The 20,725-nt window shown below is 49.7% G+C and overlaps 8 protein-coding genes and 1 non-coding gene across 9 annotated transcripts; 2 read left to right on the top strand and 7 right to left on the bottom strand.

Moving 5' to 3' along the window:
• Positions 1 to 401: 401 nt before the first annotated feature.
• Positions 402 to 4,379, bottom strand: VTN77DRAFT_5076 (uncharacterized protein; the record flags this gene model as incomplete). The annotated part of the gene is made up of 3 exons (XM_069421206.1): positions 402 to 2,990; positions 3,047 to 3,212; positions 3,268 to 4,379. The coding sequence occupies 3 exons, from the start codon at positions 4,377 to 4,379 to the stop codon at positions 402 to 404; spliced, it is 3,867 nt and encodes a 1,288-aa protein (XP_069277258.1).
• A 597-nt stretch (positions 4,380 to 4,976) lies between these two features.
• Positions 4,977 to 7,296, top strand: VTN77DRAFT_5077 (uncharacterized protein; the record flags this gene model as incomplete). The annotated part of the gene is made up of 2 exons (XM_069421207.1): positions 4,977 to 7,061; positions 7,129 to 7,296. 2 exons carry the CDS (start codon positions 4,977 to 4,979, stop codon positions 7,294 to 7,296), a joined length of 2,253 nt encoding a protein of 750 aa, XP_069277259.1.
• A 777-nt stretch (positions 7,297 to 8,073) lies between these two features.
• Positions 8,074 to 8,821, bottom strand: VTN77DRAFT_5078 (uncharacterized protein; the record flags this gene model as incomplete). The annotated part of the gene is made up of 4 exons (XM_069421208.1): positions 8,074 to 8,155; positions 8,297 to 8,455; positions 8,536 to 8,608; positions 8,749 to 8,821. 4 exons carry the CDS (start codon positions 8,819 to 8,821, stop codon positions 8,074 to 8,076), a joined length of 387 nt encoding a protein of 128 aa, XP_069277260.1.
• A 632-nt stretch (positions 8,822 to 9,453) lies between these two features.
• Positions 9,454 to 10,457, bottom strand: VTN77DRAFT_5079 (uncharacterized protein; the record flags this gene model as incomplete). Its single annotated transcript, XM_069421209.1, has 6 exons — positions 9,454 to 9,536; positions 9,595 to 9,645; positions 9,709 to 10,153; positions 10,219 to 10,290; positions 10,345 to 10,353; positions 10,425 to 10,457. The coding sequence occupies 6 exons, from the start codon at positions 10,455 to 10,457 to the stop codon at positions 9,454 to 9,456; spliced, it is 693 nt and encodes a 230-aa protein (XP_069277261.1).
• A 344-nt stretch (positions 10,458 to 10,801) lies between these two features.
• Positions 10,802 to 11,559, top strand: VTN77DRAFT_5080 (60S ribosomal protein uL5; the record flags this gene model as incomplete). The annotated part of the gene is made up of 4 exons (XM_069421211.1): positions 10,802 to 10,804; positions 10,866 to 11,013; positions 11,123 to 11,372; positions 11,433 to 11,559. The coding sequence occupies 4 exons, from the start codon at positions 10,802 to 10,804 to the stop codon at positions 11,557 to 11,559; spliced, it is 528 nt and encodes a 175-aa protein (XP_069277262.1).
• Positions 11,560 to 12,273: 714 nt separating this feature from the next.
• On the bottom strand, positions 12,274 to 12,708 carry VTN77DRAFT_5081 (uncharacterized protein; the record flags this gene model as incomplete). The annotated part of the gene is made up of 2 exons (XM_069421212.1): positions 12,274 to 12,474; positions 12,574 to 12,708. 2 exons carry the CDS (start codon positions 12,706 to 12,708, stop codon positions 12,274 to 12,276), a joined length of 336 nt encoding a protein of 111 aa, XP_069277263.1.
• A 1,692-nt stretch (positions 12,709 to 14,400) lies between these two features.
• VTN77DRAFT_5082 (uncharacterized protein) lies at positions 14,401 to 16,255 on the bottom strand (the record flags this gene model as incomplete). The annotated part of the gene is made up of 4 exons (XM_069421213.1): positions 14,401 to 15,383; positions 15,434 to 15,712; positions 15,783 to 15,806; positions 15,886 to 16,255. The coding sequence occupies 4 exons, from the start codon at positions 16,253 to 16,255 to the stop codon at positions 14,401 to 14,403; spliced, it is 1,656 nt and encodes a 551-aa protein (XP_069277264.1).
• Positions 16,256 to 17,501: 1,246 nt separating this feature from the next.
• VTN77DRAFT_5083 (uncharacterized protein) lies at positions 17,502 to 18,009 on the bottom strand (the record flags this gene model as incomplete). Its single annotated transcript, XM_069421214.1, has 2 exons — positions 17,502 to 17,768; positions 17,839 to 18,009. 2 exons carry the CDS (start codon positions 18,007 to 18,009, stop codon positions 17,502 to 17,504), a joined length of 438 nt encoding a protein of 145 aa, XP_069277265.1.
• A 2,404-nt stretch (positions 18,010 to 20,413) lies between these two features.
• Positions 20,414 to 20,484, bottom strand: VTN77DRAFT_t88. The gene has a single exon. It is a non-coding gene; the product is annotated as a tRNA-Gly (tRNA).
• Between the last annotated feature and the right edge of the window lie 241 nt (positions 20,485 to 20,725).

Below are 20,725 nucleotides of genomic sequence, written 5' to 3' on the forward strand. Positions count from 1 at the left end.
ATTTCTACACATTACATTACAAATACATATATAAGGGTTTAATTCAACAACCAAGTTAAATCAACAAAGTGAAAAAGATGGACTGACTCATTTCATTTCATTTCATTTCCTCTCTGTTCGTATGAGTATGTATGTATATGTATGGATGGATGGATGGAAATGGCCTCGTTTTGTTTACAGTACATATATACAGGGACCATGCTTTGCCATGCCATGCAGAACCATCGTCCAGTTCTCATTCATGCTCTGCTCATGCAATGCAACACGGCTATAAATAACACAGACAGCGCGAGCGCTCAGGTAAGATATCGTATCGTGGAAATCCCACTAGTATGCAAGAGGGATGGGATAGTATCTATGCAACACGCACGAATACAAGAATAGAATGAAGGCAAAGCAATCTACAAATTCATCGTCACTGTCATACTATTGCTATGCACGAGCAGACAAGGCGGTAGGTCCTGACAGAGCACCTCCATGTCGTTGACGTACGCCTCGCTGCCCGCCTCGTCAGCGCAGGTCCCTTCGATCGGCGACGGGAGGGTCGTGAACATCACTGCTGTTTCGCCGCTTTGGCGCGTCATCAGCTCGTTCAGGATGAGGTGTTGGGCCCGACAGGGGAGGTCGTTGAAGGATAGAGGCATGGCGGCTTGTGCGGGGAAGCCGGACGCTGATGCAGCAGCATGGCGGGTGTAGATGGACTCCCGAGATGTCGAGGGGAAGTCCGGATCAGGAGGACGAGTGGCGACTGGCGAGTCGGAGAACATGATCGATGGCCCTGTCCCTTCGGTCGGGTTGACTCGCGCTTCGGGGATGGGAGATGACGAGAATCGAATACCGGATGCTGTGCGAGGCAGCGGGGGGCGCTGCTGCATTGGAATATCTGCTGACGTCTCTCCTTCTGCAGCTGGTGCTGTAATGGCAGGAACGTTTTCAGGGGTAGTAGTTCGATCTGGGGGAGCCATTTCAGAGACAGCAGTCTCTTCTTCTTCACTCGATCGCAGAACATGAGCGCTTTGAGACCGTCTCAGCCTTGATCGAGGCGGGTTCGGGGATGAAGCTTCACGCCTAGAAAATGGAGACGCCGTCCCCGTTCGAGGCGTGCTGCCGTCGTCTTCTTCTTCGTTGTCATCCTCTGCATCACTCACGTACGGCTCGAACTCGGTGTCCTCCGTACTGGATGAGTCCTCGCTGGCATCGGAATGGTAGTCCACGAACGAATCCAGCAGCCGATGGGTCTGCATGCCCAGATTCACGTTCATGCCCTGGAAGCTAGAGATGGACCGTCTTCGTTGCCGTTTGGCTGATTGCACCAGTTTCTTCAGCCCCTCAAATCGTTGGCTACTAGCAGGCCTCTGTCCACCCTGCTGGAACGAAGCCGCCGGCCAGTACGGCATCGCCCCAAGTAGTTTTGCAGCCTTGCTCGTTTGCCCACGACGTTGGGGGTCTTGAGAGCTCTCCCGGAATTTCTGAATGTCTTGCCACCAGCTCTCCTCTTTCAAGACCGAATCGACTTTCTCCAAAGCTTCTGCACTTGCAGACGTGTCGCCATTGACGATGATTTTGTATGTCTGCAAGTCACCGCTGGCGAGAGCAAAGACAAGCACTTCAGCCTCAATGCGTAGTTTCTCAAGGAGTGTCTCTACCCGTCCACGCTCCTCCTCCACATCCGTCTCATACTCTACAAAGACCACCACTCGTAGCTTGTACGTCTTCTTCCACGACGGCACCGTATGGAGAATGCAGCCCAGCTGCAAGATTAGAGTGTAGGTATCGAAGTTGGTCGTCAAGACATTCTGCTTGCTTTCGCTGTCTGCAGCAAGCTCGGCTGACATCTGAATCGGCCACAGGTCGATGAACCTTTTTGTGTTCCTTCCTTTTGGGTTCGGCAGTTCCAAGTTTTCGAAGCCTCTCGCAACAGCAACGTTGATTCGAAGCTTAAACAGGAGGTCCTCGAGGATGGTCAGGTAGCTCTGCGGGCTCATTGCGACATCCGGCACCCCTGACTCCGAAGAATCATCCCCCAAGTCTCGCCGACTGAGAGATATGCTTCTGGCTTGGGAGTGTCGTCTGCGCAGCGGCTGACGAAAGACCTCCACAAGACTCTGGTTCCGGCGAAATTGGTCGATCACCACAATATTCGGCCTCATCCCGCCGAGACCCGAGTTCAAAACGGTGTTCCGAACTCCCCATTCTGCCGTGGGGGCAACCGAGATATTCGTAAATGCTTTGACCTTGGAATATTCGATAAATTTCGCCCATGCGGTCTGTTGACGGCGAGCTTCTGGGACAGCACTAGAAAAATCATCGGTCACAATGACATGACCCAACACAAACAAGGCCCCCTTCTTCAACGAGTTACAAAAATGGATCATCTTGTACTGGGTCTCCAGGTCGTGCACAAAAAGAAGGATCTGAGGTCTCCAGAACTTGACATGCTCCTGCCGGAGCCGTAACAAGTACTTCCTCACCTGGTGATATATCAGGCTCTGGCTGACATCGCCCCATGACTTGGGCGGCGACGTGTAGTGGATCAGCAAGAACAAAACGATGAGAATAACAACACAGCCGGTGGCATAGATGCCATCCACAAAGAACATGATGACACCGCTGAAGAGAGCACCAGCCGCAGCTGTTTGCCAGTTGAAATAATGAAATGAAGGCCGGAAATTGGGTGCGGAGCCAATCTTCAGCAGGAAACAGGCGAGATTGGTAGCGAGAAAGGTCATCAGGTAGGTCATGGTAATGAAGGAAGCAATACGGTTGATGTCAAACAGCATTGAAACCTGGGTGACGACGAAGGTGAAAATGATCGCGTAGGTGGGCTCGCCGCTCTTCTTATTGCCCTCGCTGAAGATGGACAGGCCAGGAATCAAGTTATCCTTGGCGATTGCCTGGAGCAGCTTTGCAGACCCGATCACTCCCATCAAGGAAGAGAAAAAACAGGACGCGAATTCTCCAAGCAGAACGAGAATTCCTGAGACATTGGTCTGAAGATTCTCAGTACATGACACAAAGAAAAACTCTAGCAATGACCAGCACTTACAATCTGGATGACGTTGACATTGTTGTAAAAGGACTGTCTGGTGATCGAAGCCGCCATGACGAGAATGACAACGGTGTACGTAAAGAAAGTGAGGCCCAATCCGGCCAGCGTCCCTTTTGGAATCGATTTGCTGGGATTCTTCAGGTCACCAGACATGCTCGCGCCGCTGTTGTTCGTTAGCAAGCTTCATCACAGTTCAAGAACAGAAATCGTCTGCATACGCAAAGATGCCTCCCGTAGCAGGGAATAGGATCCCAAACAAGTCCTGGAAATTCTCCCTCCCCTGAATTTGACTCCCCGCTGCCCCCTTGGTGAGATGGGGTTTGAGATTTTCAAGAAACGTCTGCAGCCGAAAGCCGGTGAATTCTACGCCCAGCCCTGGGTCGTAGAAAGGCTGCATGAAAAAAGCAGAGAACGGAATGCTGAACGTGGCCACCAGAAGGACAGCAAGCAGCCCGTTGCTAGCCCTGACGAAGATGGAGCTGCCCGCGAGGCAGATCGCCGTGCACAGGACCACAACGATCGTGGCCCATGTATACTGCCACCAAAACCCTTGCGGCAGGAATCGTACCCACGATCCCGATTCAATTCCGAAATTCTCGATGAAGCAGTCGACCAGACCGAGCGCATTCATGCCCGTGTTAAAGACGAATCCCATATAAAACACGACGCCGATTGAGCCGCCAAACTCGGGTCCCAATGAGCGGGATATCAAATAGTAGGCACCACCACCGCGAACGGTCCCGTTTGTTGCAATGGCGGAGATGGACATTGTCGTCAAGAGGTTGATGATATACGCGGCAACAAGCATGCCCATCATGCCCAGCACACCACCCTGTCCAAGAATGAACCCAAACCGAAGGAACATCAAGATACTCAGGACATTGAGGGTCGTTGGTACAAAGACCCCGGAGAACGTCCCCAGCTTCTCCGATGTCCCATTTGTACCTGTGCGAGGCTTGTGCCGACTCCGCTCGTTCTTGTGGTCCGCATCCTCCGTAGGAACGCGATCCAGCGGTCTTCCTTGAAGACCTCCCTCCTCGTCGTGATGGTGACCCGGTCCATACCACCATTGGGTCACGCTATCGAGCAGCTTCTGGGTATGGGAATGTCGCCGTGGAGACAGTCGTGAGACCGCAGTTAGAGGCGCGTACGGGTTTGCAGCGGCAGAGACCTGTAGATGAAAACGACGATTGCTGTCCTCCGGGGACAGGGCGACTGACTCGCTCGGAGCCAGCCTCGAGACGTCTTCGGTGGCCGTTCGAGTCGAGAAAATGGGCCGGTGTCGAGCGACGCTCACCTTGCGAGGCGACTCTGAGCCCTCAGCGGCCATTTCCGCGTCAAACGCTGAACCAGTTTCACTAAGACCAGTGCATGTTGAGTCTACATGTATTCAATGCTCCGTCGGAAGTGTGTAATTCGGAAGGATCGAAGGAGTATCGGCGTGGGCCGGTATGTAAACTCGAATAGTTTCAGCGTAAAGTCGCACAAAAGAAAACAATCAAGTTAGTCAAAATTCCGCAAGAGCAATCCCACATTCAATTCCAACGAGACAGTCCTGTTGATGTTGTTTCGTCTCCACTGAGCGAGGACTGGATCGATGACTTCACAGCGCAGCGATCGGCAGGCAAACAGAGCAAACATCGGCAGATCGAAGCTGATAACGCCTGCTTGTCCACATGATTCATTCTGTCTCCAGTCCCTTATCATGGACGGCTCCTGCGGCCATTGAAGGGGCTGTGCTGTTATCTTCCTGGCCCGTGGGTTTGAGTGTTCCATGACAAGGGGCTCAATAACTGATGTGACTACGTTTGTCCTCCAGACACCCCTATACCGTCGAACTGCAATCTGACCGCCTCCGACTCGACAGTATACTGCGTACTCCGTACAAGACAGTCATCTAACTCGATTCAGCTATCTCAGCACAATAATGTCGGACAATGGCGAGGGGCCGTCGTCCCTCCAGCCTCGGCCTATGCCCATCTCACGCTCCCCCAGCCGTTCATTTCGCTCCGGCTCACCCAGGAGAGATTCTCCCCGCGACGCGTCCATAGCACGGTTAGCTTCTCCAATCCCATCTGCGTCAAGGGCTGGAAGCCCTGCATCAGCGAGAAGGATTCTAGTGTCTCCACAGCCGGCCCCTGCCGAACAGTCTCTCCCCGCCCTTGAAAACAAGGCTTCTCTTCCTGGGCCAGGACATTCCGCTCTGGCGTCAGCCCTACAAGGTACCACCGGCCGTTTCTCTCCAAGACGATCAGCTTCCCCAGATCTTCAGCAGAATCCGTTGCTCGACAAGGCCCCCAGGTCGAATTACGGGTCGTTTGACCCGAAATCGGGGAATGACAGCTTGGAATCAGGGTCTGGGACGATCGAGGATCCGGAAGTGGTGAAGAGACATCTCGTTCAGCCTCAGAATGTTGGTCAAGGCCGGAACTCAAACGCTCCCGGAGAGCTGGCGACCGGCCTTGGTGACGACGAGTTCTCGAGTCTCAAATTGCAGGGAGGTGATATGACCAGGCAGGTCTATCGCTGGGCCGAAGACGCAGAGGCACAAGCGTCCGGGCTGAGACGACTTACGCGGAGTAGAAGTTTCCACATTCACCGACCCGAGCCGGAGAGTGAGGTGATGGATATCAACTCGATCAGGGTGCCTGGCGGATTCCGACGAGACTTTCTGCGAAGAACGATGGGCAGTCCTGGGCCGCGCGGGTTGCAGGATTCGGTGACGCCAGCACCGAAAGCGCAACCGCGATTCCTCACGAGCAATTTCCTCGAATTCCTAACGCTCTACGGACACTTTGCAGGTGAAGAGCTGGAAGAGGATGACGAAGTCCTTGGTCCGGGGGAGTACTTCTCAGCCGACACGTGGGAGGGCGTCGATGAAGAGAGGGAGCCAGGAGAGGATTCCGCATTGCTTCGTCCGGGCACCCCAGGGCTCAAGAAACGAAAGCCTAAAGAGCGCGCTCCGAGGGGGACGAACAGTCAGACCGGAGCCGCGCTCCTTCTGCTCAAATCGTTCGTCGGCACCGGTGTTCTCTTCTTGCCGCGAGCATTTCTCAATGGGGGGATGCTCTTCAGCAGTATAGTGCTCCTTCTCGTCTCTCTGCTCAGCTTCTACTGTTTTATTCTCCTTGTCAACGCCCGATTGAAGATCGAGGGCTCGTTCGGTGACATCGGAGGCGTGCTATATGGGAAATATATGCGGTGGATTATTCTTGGATCGATCGTCCTCAGTCAGCTGGGCTTTGTGTCCGCCTACATCGTGTTTACGTCCGAGAATCTACAGGCGTTCATTCTCGCCGTCAGCAAATGCAAGACGTTGATCGATATCAAATTCATGGTGCTGATGCAGCTGATCATCTTCCTCCCGCTGTCGTTGATCCGCGACATCAGCAAGCTTGGTTTCACCGCTCTTATCGCCGATGTCTTCATCCTGCTGGGTTTGATCTATCTGTTTTACTACGATATCATCACCATCGTCGACCAGAAGGGGTTCTCGGATATCGCCTCCTTCAACCCATCGACGTGGACTCTCTTCATCGGGACAGCCATCTTCACATACGAGGGTGTAGGGCTGATCATTCCGATCCAGGAATCGATGAAAAAGCCGCAGAAGTTTCCCGGTGTTCTTGCCGGTGTCATGGTCGGCGTCACCATCGTCTTCCTCTCAGCCGGAGCCCTCAGCTACGCGGCGTATGGATCGGCCACCAAGACGGTGGTCATCCTCAACCTTCCCCAGGACGACAAGTTCGTCAACGTGGTGCAGTTCCTGTACTCGCTGGCCATCCTACTCAGCACCCCGCTGCAGCTGTTTCCAGCCATCCGCATCATGGAGAACGAGCTCTTCACGCGGAGCGGGAAATATAACCCGGGCATCAAGTGGAAGAAGAACTTTTTCCGCTTCATGCTGGTCATGCTGTGCGCCTTTGTTGCGTGGGGTGGAGCCGACGACCTAGACAAGTTTGTCTCTTTGGTAGGCAGCTTCGCCTGCGTGCCGCTGGTCTATGTATATCCGGTAAGCAACCTATCAACCTAGTTAAACTAGCATTATACTAATACTGATACTTTTTTGTTTCATCCAGCCCCTTCTCCATCTAAAAGCCTGCGCCCAAACCCGCTGGCAACGCCTGGCAGATATCGGTCTCGCTGTGGTGGGCGTGATCTGTTGTATTTACACCACAACCCTGACTGTCTACAACTGGGTTGGCGGTCCTGCTGCTCCTGAGAGCCCGGGATACTGCGACTCGTAGGTAGATTCGTAAAGAGATAGATACCTATATATAGAGAGATAGAGCTTGCACTCTGTTGCGACTGTTGCAACTCTCTTTCCAGAGAAGAGTTCGAACCATGTTGACGATTGCATCGAGCCGTCTACACCCCTTTTCTGTTCTTTTCATTTCATGTCACTAGGCTGGGCCTACCTTGGAGATTTTCGAGACCATCATAATCACGATCATCGTGAATATAGGGTCGACTTCATTTGGACTATTATGCCCCTGTAACTGCCCTAGAAGATAGAGGATAGACCACAGAGATCAATCCTGAATTGAATTGGATTGGATTCATCGATATGACGTATTTTATTTGTTTGTTTGTTTGCTTTTTAGTTCGTTTTGTTCGTCCGGAATGAATGAAGACAAACAACGATAAGAAAGAAGAGTGTTTCTGGAGGGGTGGTCATTCCATCTCATTCATTTCCCTAGGTATATATGTACATACTACCGCGAATCTGGGAGAGAGAGAGAGAGAGGGGGGGGGGGGTCTCGTTGTGTAACCCATCTTGTTGATCATGTTAAAGAGAAGAAACCATCATTCCCAGAGCTCGAATCTCGAACCTCGAACCACCTAGAACCTAAAGAACCTAGAGTATAATAGAAATAAATGCAATAAAAATAAGAAGAAGAAGAAGAAGCGAGTGAACCCCACCCCACAGATAAGACCAGACTTTTATAGTATCAACCAAGTAAGCAGGAAATACAAAGGAAAAAAAAGAAACAAAGGAAAATAGAAGTAGATTGCTTCTCTGTCTACTGCGTGGCTGCTTGTTGGCTGGCTTCCTTGCCCTGTTGAGCAGCCTTTGCGGCGAGGGCCTTTTCTCGACCACCCCAGCTGGAAAAAAAAGAATGTCAGTGAACTGATTAAGAAAAAAAAAAGGTTGACATGATATATAATATATGACGAATACGTATAAAAAATGCCAAACATTCGAACGAACGTAACACAAGACGGAGACGGAGACGAAACACGTACTTCCAATAATTCAAATACCGATATCCCTGCACAATCTGGGCGCTGCAGTTGATGAAATGGCACATGAAGAGGAGGTAGTTCTTGGGCTGGACAGCGAGGGCGTAGCGCATAAACGTGCCGGAGTAGATGGTCAGGGCGGCGGTCATGGTTCCGGAGATGCTGTTGGAAAGACAAGTTAGAATTTATCATTTATCATGTGGAGGTGTAGTGTAAGTATAGCGGGGGAAAGATTCTCGCACATCTCAGGATCCTTCTGCGTGTCCATCACCGCAGCCATGGGGATACCGAAGTTGGAGGCTGGGCCCCAGAAGTCTGTTTGTACCAAATCATTGTCAGCTAGCCTTCACCAGCACCTAACGCGCATGACAATAACCCAATTGGACAATCCGCAAAGTCTGCGAAAGCAAGAACAGAAAGACAAACTCGAAAAATTTCAACGGAAACAAACGTACGTGTCGAGAAGAAATAGTCAAGAACTTTGTTGGAGCGAATCTTCGCATTGATCGCTTTGATAGCGGCCGCCATGGGGGAAGAGCGGAGAGGAGAGTGACGAAATTGACGAGAGGAAAGAAAAAGAAAAAGGAAGAGAATAAGAATTGGAAGAGAGGAGGTTGAAGATTAAATTGATAATGATAGCAGAAGTTCGTATAATAAATTGATGACTCGCAGTTGGAAATGCCTTACGAGTGGAGACTTTCCCCGACCAGTCCCCGGCATCGGATCGGAAGCGCCCCTCGCAGGTCCCGGGGGAGTCACGTGTGTTGAAGAATAATTAATAATCCATTGCATAACTGGCACAAGGACAACTACAAAAATCGACAAAGATGAGCAGCCTTCATCTCCTGCAAGCATAACAGCTCTTGCATTATAAACTACACTATGTCAAAGTTGCAACTTGCTCGCTAGGACTGTTGACTCTGACTGCTGACTATGACTCGCCCAACCTCATCCACACGCGCCGCAACGCCTTGCCTGGTAGGTAGCACGCCTCGCCTGATAGCTATGGTAGATCACGGTATTCTACCTGTTCTATGGCCTTGGTTTTGTTTTTGCTGAATAAAAAGGGTGTGATCATGACATGAGAAGTACTTTTTCGCCCGATCCTTAGTTTTCAGGCTCTCACATAGACAATGCCGCTCCCAACGTATTCAAGCATTTCACCGTCCACCAAATCCAGGCGGAGGGTATCCTCGTCCTTGTCCCGGAGGCTGGAAACCAGGCGGGGGTTGGAATCCACCAGCTAGAAGAAGTTAGAATCAACCTCAGAATGGTATAAAGCATGGCATGAGGGTACTTACGAGGTCCTCCTGGCGCACCTTGGGGGAATCCTGGTGGAGGAGCAAATCCAGCTGCAAGACAGAGTTAGCAAAATAAAGTGGAAGATAGTTGAAACGTTCTTGTAGAAAACTTACGTGGTCCTCCGGGAGGTCCTCCGCGTCCTGCAAATCCGGGCGGTGGTGCCCCTGGGAATCCTCCTGGAGGAGCAGGAGGATAGCCCCCAAAGCCACCTGGCGGAGGAGCAGGCCCTCCAACTCCCGCAGCAGGACCGCTCAGTCCAACTGGCAGGCCTCGTCCAGCTGGTCTGCTGATACCAGGGCCAGCAGAAAGGGTGGCTGCGGTCGTCGCAGCACCACCGCCCGGTACGGTCGTTCCTAGTCGTGCGGACGGATCCGCTGGAGGAGGGCCGTCGACGGAGCAAGAAACGACGTTGGTTCCGCGCACTATCGTCAGTCCGAGGGTTCTCTTTTCTTCTGTCTCGACGATCGGGACGTTGTTCGAGGAACCGGAGGGCTGTTTGGTCGCTTTCCGCTTGACGCGACGGAACTCTTCTGTGTCGGCAAGAACAAGGTTCATATGCTAGAGATAGTCAGTCGGAAATCAGCCGTAAATCAGATTTAAGTCAGATTCAAAGCTATTCATACCTTGTCGAACGCGAGCATCTGACCCGTCATCTGGCGACCATCATTCAACGTGACCCTCATGCGGTAGTTGATCTGTAGTCGTCAGTCTGGAAACAGCGGTCCAGTTGAGAAGAGGACATCACATACGAGGTTTTGCTAGAGACAATCGTCAGCTGGATCTGTCAACAAAGCCGTGTCACGATCAGAAAGATATCGACTCGACTCACCATTTTACCCTGCTTATTCACCGTCCCCGCCATCTTGACTCCGGTGCGCACGAATGCGACTTGACAAATCCAAATAATACAGCGCCGGAAAGGAGGCAAAAATGCCACCTGGGATGCGTTGTTGGTGGAGCTATAGGAATAGCTCTGCTCTTGTTATGTTCGAAGCCCGCCGCAAAGTCGGGACTTCTCTACTCTGGCTAGTCTTGGTCGCGGCCGGCGCTAACCACAACCGACGGCGCCAAGCCGCTAGGGCTTTCGCTTCCACCGTCCGCCCACACACCACTTCCGCACACACTTTTCGAGAGTGCTTTATCGAAGTCCGACCGATTCGATTCTTCGACCATCCACCGAGTCGACCAGTGCACCATAAAGTCGCCATGGTATGGTTTCCCAGGACCCTCAATTCGAGACGAGGCGAGATAGATTCTAACAATGGCCCAGTCGGAAGGAAAGGACAAGAGCGCGAACCCCATGCGCGAGCTGCGCATCGAGAAGCTCGTGCTCAACATCTCCGTCGGCGAATCTGGTGACAGACTCACCCGTGCTGCTAAGGTGCTGGAGCAGCTGAGCGGTCAAACTCCGGTTTACAGTAAGGACCGACGATCTCGAATCTATATTGAGCCTGGGGGGGAAAAAAGAGATAGAGAAAAATGAGGGCTCGATGTGAAGGAATTTCCAGGCTGATGGATTGTTTCCAGGCAAGGCCCGCTACACCGTCCGTACCTTCGGTATCCGTCGTAACGAAAAGATCGCTGTCCACGTCACCGTCCGGGGACCCAAGGCGGAGGAGATCCTGGAGCGTGGTCTCAAGGTCAAGGAATACGAGCTGCGGAAGCGCAACTTCTCCGAGACCGGCAACTTCGGCTTCGGTATCAGCGAGCACATCGATCTGGGCATCAAGTACGACCCGGGTATTGGTATCTACGGAATGGACTTTTACTGCGTCATGTAAGGAAGCAGCCAACCCTGAGGATGGAATAAAAGCAATAATTGACTGGGCTGTTTTAGGACCCGTCCCGGTGGTCGTGTTGCCAAGCGCAGGCGTGCGAAGTCCCGCATCGGTGCCAGCCACCGCATCACCCAGGCTGAGACGATCAAATGGTTCAAGAACCGCTTCGAGGGCATTGTCCGATAAATGTGTTATCTAGATGGGTAGGCAGGAAGATAGGGTGAACGGGTGAAATTATTCCAATTGGGCTGTTACGAACCTGTTTCTTATTTTAAATTCAAAAAAGGGGCAATAAAAAACGGTGGACGCTGTCATAACCATGTCCGCTTCTTGTCTGGACCTCGCTATCCCGGCATGAATCGAATCGAATCGAATCAGTCGAATCTAGATGTATGTTTTAGCGATATCCGCTATTACTCGAATACATCACTTTTTCGAAATCAATGGATGAATGGCTTAGCCGGCCGCAATTGCAATTTCGACGCCCTTCAACTCACTCTACCACTTACAAATAAGAAAGTATGGGGTGGTCCTACTCGTCTGGTCCTACTGGTTTGATCTGATATGGTCTGGTTCAAGAAAATATGGCCTAAGTGACTATCTTAATATACATGCCTAGGTAGGTAGTAGGTAGTTAGGTTGATCTGTTGTTTTCGTAAGTAGTAAACTAACCGATTACCTACCTACCTACCTACCTACCCTAACTACTGTACCATTGATATTTCCAGAGTATAACTCCGTATCTGATACCAACTTATATAGTCACATTGATTGCACTTATCATATCGCATACAATAACAAAAAGACACTAGTTCCGAACCTAACCTGGAAGAAAGCAACCAATTTCTTTTTTTTTCCTCGTTTTTCCATTTTTTGGCTTATTTTTGATGTTTCTTACTTTTAATATTCCCCCCTCGTATACCCATGCCACCAATTCGCAAAGATTCCCGTCGGCCGAGGGCCCTGCTCAATATAACTCTTGCGGCGAGCAGCGAGGCTTGAATCGGCAGAATTGCGCTTCTGGTTCGTCAGGGTGGTGAAGAGGGTGGATGAGGAGGACGAACGCCTGCTGGAGACGCTGCTGGTAGATGTTTGGGAGTTCTGTGTACATACGGGTTAGCCAAGTCATAAGACACAATTGAATGGAAATAAAGGCTTGCAGTCCATGTATGTGTCACTGTTGACTAGCTGGCTACTTACACGTCGTCTATCAGCGTCCCATCCAGCCCATGGAGACGTCACGGCAGGGCCGCGAACACCACCTCGCAGCCAGACGTTCTGATGCTCGTGACGGTCGCCGACGGATCCGTTCCAGTGTCTTCGTGGTTCGGCCATGGTGGATATAACTTCGGCAGGGAGATTATCAATCGTCAACCTGTATGTGAATTGAAGTCAGAAATGTCATGATTTGGCAAGAAAGAGAATAGCAAAAGTAGGTCGAGTAGTGAGAGGGGGGAAATACTTACCTCAGTAGGAGAGTAGTCGAATCCGTCCTAATGGCCAGGTCAGAGCAGTCACACGAGCAGGGAAAATGAGAGACAGAGACAGACAAAGACAGGGAATTTATAATAGGACTTGAATTCAGTCAGACCTAGCTAGTTTCGAAAAGATGGGGTCTAGACAATGGCAATGGCAATGGCAATGGCAATGGCAATGGCAATGGCAGTGGCCCCTGAGGTCGTGAGGCAAGGCAAGATCAGACCACCTTGTGACCTGCCCTGCTGGAGCTTATCCATCCATCATCCATCCATGACTGGAAGAGCGGAGATGCTCCAGTCAGGTAACTACCTCACAGGGGATAATCCTGGATAGATCCATTGAATCGAATTTTCTTTCTTGTTCCCGACTGGAGAACCAGCAATGTTACTCATCGCGCAGAGCAGAGTAACTGGATGAGTAAGTGAGTGAGTTAAGTGGCGGGATAACCAGGCCAGTGGGCCAGTCATATCGCCAGCATCAAATTGCTCCCTAGCACGATATGGGTAACTGGTGGTGCGGCAGAAGACCAGGATGGCTGCAACTTGCAAGGATGAAATCAAATCGAATCGAATCGATGACTGATAGATGGAAGCGTAGCGAATGGGATGTGTTCCACCAGACTATACGAACGATATGGAAGGAGCACTGGAGCACTGTGGGGTCGAACCGTCCAGGCCAATTTTTTGCGGGGAAATTGCGTCGTTGCGGGTAGCTGTCCAGCCCTGTCATTCGTCATTCGTCCCCATCGGCTCCGGTTCCATGTCACGAAGTTGGAACCTTCAATGACCTCAATGCTCGGAACACAAGCGATTGATTGTTGGATTGAACGTCAGCCCGTTTGCAGTTACTTCTAAGTACATAATCTTATTAATCAAGTTATGGGTCTGTCAAGGTATGGTACACGTCTGTGGTCATAAGTTCCACTTCCCGCCACGGGCCCATTTTCCTGCAAAACCTGCATATTATATTAATATCAGATTCAATTCATTCAAAAGTTTATATTTAAAACTTTAACCCCTTAATGTTAATTATTTTAAATAAAAATTATATAAAACATTCTCTTTATATATGAGAATGTTGTTATTAAAAAGATTAATTAAAATAATAGTTCAATTATTCTAGTATTTTAATAGATAAAATTTTAAGAAAATTTGCTCCAAGTTTCTATAGTCAAAAATCCTATAATTATAATAAGTAAATTAAAAAGTTTTATACAAGAAATTTAGTTTTACTAATGCTCTAACTAAAAATATATATTTCCCTAATACCCTTACCATATAATTTTGTTGAGAAATAAACTTACAAAAAATGCAAGTTTTCGCGGGAAAATGGGCTCGTGGCGGGTACTACTACATTTCCCTATATCCATGATTCGGCATACTGGCGTAGACTACATAACATCATAACCTATGAAAGGTGAAAGATAAAGAGATTCTCTGGATTGAAGCTGCGTCGATCGAGCCACTTGGTTGAGAGTCTGTGTATATAGTTAGGTTCAATTCGATGCTATCTACACCTTAACAGTAGCTATTTTCCTGCCTATGCATGTCACAACTTTGCTGACGGCTGCGTTGATCCAACCTCCTGCAACGCATTCCAAACCCTCTGTCCCCGTTCCCACATGGTATCATCCCAGATATCGACCTTCCCATCCGGTCTCAACCTCCGGGCCTGCTTGACGTTCCGCGTATTCCATCCTACTTCCGATTCTCCCCTGACGAATCTGACCAAATGATCGAGCAGCGCAGACCGGACGATCTGCTTCTCTACCTCTTCGAGAACGGCCCCGTCTCCCCAGAACCACATCGCCTTGTCGCTCCCGTGGGTGACGCCCCATGCCGGCGGGAGGTAGTCATCGACGCACTTGACGCGGTACTCGATTCGGTACCGATATAGCAAGTGCCCTGCTCCCCCGCGGGCCAGCGCGTTGAGGAACCCCCGTTCCAGCATGTGCACCTGTACGTCCGCATACAGCCGGCCAAAGGCGTCCAGCCAGTCCCAACAATCCGCTGGCAGCTGGCCTGAGGGATAGTACAGCTTGACGAGGGCATCGCAGGCTTCGGGCGGGTAGTCGGCCTCGATGCGCTCGCGTAGAGCCGAAAGCGAGTCCTCCTTTGGGGGATGCCAGGTTCCATACACAAAATGCTCATCACGGCACTCGCCGTTCATCAGCCGGATGTTACGCGCTGCCAGCCGGCGCGCGAACGTGCCGTTGTCGATATCGCGAAAGAGATTGGTCGAGATGAACGCAGAATCACTCCAGGGTCGGAATTGATGCTGCTTGATGCGCATGCCAGCTTCGATGAGAGTGTGAGCGGGAAGGGACTGCAGACGCGCGAGCTTTTCGGTAGGGGAGAGTGTCTGAGGGACATCGAGAGCAGAGAGGAGGTCGTCAAATTGGTCCTGCGCATTCGAGACCGACTTGGGCTGTATCCCAGGACCATTGGACCACATGACGGCTTGTCGGATGATGCTTTTGTCGTCGGGCAGGTACAGATCATGGGCCAGTTGATGGAAGACCGAATAAGCGCCTCCATGCGTCAGTATCTAACAGACGTATATACTCATGACACCAACATACCTGCAGAGTATCCAGCAACAGTGATATTCGACGCATTCCCCCCAAACAGATGGATATTCTCGTGTGTCCATTCGAGGGCCAGGCGCTGGTCCCAGAACCCTTGATTGCCACTGCTCTCGCCATGTGACGCCGCTTCACGCTGGAGTTCTTTTGAGGTCAAGAACCCCAACACGCTTAGTCGATAGGCCGGGGTCACAATCACGCACTTGAAGTCGGTCTCTCCTAGTAGAGCGGCGTAGTTGTCCAAGTTGGGAGTGCCAACCTGCAAGAAGCCACCATCTACACACGTAGAGGATATTAATCAAAGGCCAGAAGAATGAAATACGAAGGTAACAGAGAGAGGACATACGAATGAAAAAGAAAACCGGCCAGCCTAGAAGTCATCGATTAGCATCCGACATATAATATAGCACGTAATTGAACAGGACCTGTTATTTATACAGTGTACTCACCTCCATCCGGACGACTCCCCACAGGCACCCAAACATTACACTGAAAACAATCCTCATCCAACCCATCTATATCTTCAGATGAGGCACCCGGCTGCGGACACACAGCCGCCTGGCCGTCATGTCGTCCTGGATTCTCCCTCATGCCGTACGAGTAATCGCGAGGGAGCGGACGGGCCTGTCCCCATCGGCGCGTGGGCGGGAGTGCATAGCGCAGACCACCGAAATAGCGACATAATGGGACTGCATCACCTTGTTGTGTCGCCGTTGCTTTCTCCTTAGTGCGACTGTCAGGTTTCTGCAGGATCGTCACGCCTTGGATGCAGCCCCGATGAGCGAGGTCGAGGATGTACGGCTCTCTGATGGTGTCCATTGATGTATTTTCGCCGGAGCTTGAACTTAGACTTGACATTGGACTTGGATGGTGATGAGTATTGCTCTTGTATTCGTCAATGAAGCGATAGCAAGCAGAATCCCAACGCCAGGTAGGTTTGATATCAATGGCAGGCTGCTTTTTCGAACGGAGCAAAGCACAGATATAAATCACGCAGACAATTCCACTCAGTTGGGCCAGGATGAGCAATAAGGGTAATGTACAGTAATTCTCCATTATTATTGATCATTGTCATAATGACCAATCGGGCCAGTGGTTGATATTCATTTCAGACAAACCATTGTTTAGGTACTCGTAATTGAGATATTGTATTGTGTTGCGTTCCATGGCTCAAAGGAGTAAGAGATCAGTGACGAATAATAATTGGAATACGGCAGCGGAGCTTATCATGTGACTGTTGGCATGATCTATCCTACCACCCTTACACATCATGAACAGTCCCTTTTACCTTAGAACTTGCTCTCATACGATTCACTTACTGTTTTCTCTTGGTTTGCTGAATCTATTCTTCCTAAAATGACCTCGGGTCTATTCATACTTATCGATCATATACTATTATAACTAGACTGATTAGCTCGTATCGTTTGAAAATAGACAAAAGAAAAGGACGAAGAAACAAAGAGACAGAAATAGAAATAATCTCGAACCAACGGAGCCCGCCTCAGCCTCAGAAATGAGTAGTCCTCACCCAAAGAATCCGAACCACGCGACAACAGAATTCAATAAATCGTCCAGATGTCTCTGTGAATCGATGACCAAGTTGGAGATTGTATGATAAGCCCGAATTGGACACAAGAACACCGATCGCATCGAAATCGCGTCTGCGCGGAATCTCCCGGGTCGAGGAAAGGATCTTAGAATCAACGTGCGAGGAGACGCGACCATCTTGGCGTCATCTGAACAGGTCAATCTGAGAGAGAACGGGGTAGATATTTGGAAGAGAAAAGGATATCTCAGCGATCGAAGACCCAGGCAGTGCATCGCACTTATGCATGCGTCAGATTCTCCATGCGATTGCACCATTGCTGGGAGGAAATGCTGGATCATGTCGGGAAAAGTAGAATCGCATGACGTTCTCCGATGTATTCCCACTGCTGAGAAGGAAGAACAAGTCTTTCGGAGACGAATATCATCACATCCAGCCAGTCAACGACCTGCTCAGATTCCTGACTTTCTCGGTTGAGCCTCAATATTAACCATCTGTTTGTTGTTCAGAACCCTTTATCTACCGCGCACGTCGAGTATCCTCTAAACGGGCCTCAGGCTCATTCCGCTTGCTCTCATGACTCCGTAATTGCTGAAGCAGGCGCATAACGTCCGAATCAGACCCGAGTTCCAGCTTATCGATTATATCTTCGTAGCGGTGGATCTCGTTCTCCAACGTCTCGATCTTGTCCGTCCATACTGCTGCTTCCTGGCTCCAGCCGTTACCGTTAGGGTGGTGGTGACGAGTGCATCCACAACGACAATCGACACATTTGGTCCTGTCACACTGGCGGCGCACACTGTGTCAGCAGAAGACATCTGAGATAGAACAGAGGGAAAAGGAAGAGTCACTCTACCTGAGAGTCTTTGGTTCGACAGCTGTCGCAAGTGATGGATGCTCGCTGTCCGTTTGTGATTGGCGCTGCTGTTGCTGTTGCTGTTGCTGCAGGACCGGTCTGAGACGAGGTGGTCGTCTTCGCAAAGGAGTCTGCTGGATTGGGATTGTGGTTTGGATGCGATTGTTCCATGACACCGTAATCACGTCTCCCCATCCAGCCTGATCTGAGAGAAAAAAGCAATAACGCGGCAAAATCGAACGGGATCGCAATGGAAGAAAGGAAGCTGGGTCCAAGGCAACAACAGGAGTACCCGCCATATTATTGCGATTGCTGCTGCTGGCGGCAAGTTGTCTAACTATCCATGCAGGTGGGCAGGGCAGAGCAGCAATAACAATGTTCTCTGGTAAATCGCAACCGGTCTTAATATACCTAATGCAGCGCACATTACCAAGAAAGGGCCCAGCAAATGGCTGCGAGACGGTTGAATACTCCGCCCAAATCAGCCAGCGGCGAAGGCTCGAGCGGGGACGGTTAAAAATAAGACATACAGTAGAGCAGAGCATTCAGAATAGATTAGTAATGAGTCGATTTCTATCTTTGTCTGCCTGCTCACCGTTGAACTAAACTCCGTCGTGGGCTACGCCATCGGCGATTGCGACAAAGCCAAAGACCGTTGAACTAATTAATCTAATACTGTACTCCGTAGGCCCGTTCGTTCCCCTCCCGAGTCCACTCCCCGAATGCCGAGTCGAGTCGATTCGTCTCCGGGCTCATAAGGCGTTGTCGCGTTGATCGCCCCACGGCGGAGAATGTGATATCGCGGACGCAGTCGCCAGTCTTAGTATGGAGAGGTACGTGGGGCAGGCCGCAGTACTCCGACTCCGTAGAGGATGTGGAGTTGAACGAACAAACAAGAATCCATATTCTCAATAAAAATGGGTCAGGTCCATCATCGGCCATCGATATGGATTGGCAATGGAATATCCTCGGCGATACCGATAGCAATCCCTGTACTCCGTACTCAGGTAGATATCTATTAATCCCTGGTCGAGTTACGAGTAGTAGTCTCTATCGCATCCAATCAACACGCCCCTGTTTGACGAACAATAATAAACAAGGTTAATGGCAAAAAGTCAAAGACTCAAAAAAGAAAAGAAAAAATTGGTCTGGAGTCTGTCTGGCTTCTTCGTGGGGATCTGGAAAATTCTCCCCAAGCCAAGTCCAAGTCCAAATTCAAAGTTCAAATCCCGAGTCGCCTCTAGTTGCGTTCTGATCGTTTGCCAGGGTAGAGTTAGGCTTATCCATGGACTTACCTAGGTACAGTACAGGTTATGAGGGTCCTTTCCAAGAGGATAATGCCATATTTTAAGGACTGGCTGAGTGGGTTAGTCTGTCTGCTTGGCTTGTTCGTGGTCCACCTTTTCATCAAGAATATTTAATAAATGTGGTAATCATCAGATTATACGAAGTAATAATATGGATATAGAAACCACATCGAGGGAGAATCAAGTGAGGGTCTTAACTCCCCGGAGTCCGATCTAAGTACTCCGTAAGAGGAGTCCTTATTATTACTTTAGGTCGGAACCTGTGCCCACAGCATCCCAGAAAGAGAAAGTGCATATCAATCAACCTTTTATCAACACCTGAAGGTCCACGCTCCAGAGACAGGTCCCTCCTGCTTGCTTCTATCTATCCCGGAATTGGATCAACGGTGAATGGAAGAAAGACGACGAGGCCAAAGACCGGCGTAATAATTGTACAGTAGATATGTTAGTTAGAATCAATGTCTCGGCAATTGAACGAACCAACAGGTAGGACAGTCCAGTACAGTCCAGTCGATCAATCCCATCCCAGGAAGAAAAAAGGTTTCCATGATTCCATCCCGCCAAGCGTATTATTAGAACTGAATCGAATCGAGTCCTTTGCCCTTTTCTCACTTGTGCTGATGTGCACTGCACATCATGTCTGGACTCTACTCCGTACTGGCGTAGCGCAAGATCATTCTTCCGGCACCATTAGTATTATTATTAGTAGTATTCGTTCGTGTTCGAATTTCGAAGTTTCGGCGATGTCTCGGGTCGGGCTTAGGTATATGTAGACCGGGATTTGGATGAGCGGGAGAGTGTGGACTACGTACGGAGTACTCCGTAGACTACTGTGCGGTGATCACTGATCCATCGGACTTCCAATGAATCCAATCGCTAGGTTAGGTTAGGTTAGGTAGGTAGGTAGGTAGGTTTCTTTCTTTCTGGCCAGTCTTAGACTTAGTATTCGTCGACATACCCCTAGTAACCATACAAGAATTAAAAATTAAAAATAATGTCTAGTATTTATTGATTGCAAGTTTGCAACAACCTCCAAGATATTTAATTATTAATATTAATGAAATACTACTGTAGACCGACTGGACTGGACTGGACTAGAACTAATAGAACTATCCTGGAGGATTGGGGAAAAAAAGAGAGAGAGAGGAACAAGAAAACAGAAAAGAGAGAGGAACAAGAAAACAGAAAAGAGAGAAGAGACAAGACAAAGACCAGAAAAAAAAAGCTCAACAGTATCCATCCGCAGGTTGAGCGTCGAAACTAAAAGATGCATCATCCGCGAATCGAACGCGGGCCTCATCGATGGCAACGATGAATTCTACCACTAGACCAATGATGCGTCTTGGTTATTTTCTTCGATGATAAAAGAATGGAATATTATGAAAATAAAAAAATACATTGGAACTATTCAAAGAAAAAAAGGAAGATGAATAATAATGAAAGAAAAGTGAAAAATGACAATTGACAATTGACATCCCCCTGAAATGTTGTTCTATGGATACAGATCTCCATATTTCCACAACTTAACAGTAATAAGTATTCCAATCCCAAGTTTCTAAAGTGAAAAACAAACTCTGAAG

Source organism: Rasamsonia byssochlamydoides (assembly GCF_041956645.1).
Source record: "Rasamsonia byssochlamydoides strain NRRL 3658 unplaced genomic scaffold VTN77scaffold_36, whole genome shotgun sequence".
Classification (NCBI taxonomy): Eukaryota; Fungi; Ascomycota; class Eurotiomycetes; order Eurotiales; family Trichocomaceae; genus Rasamsonia; species Rasamsonia byssochlamydoides.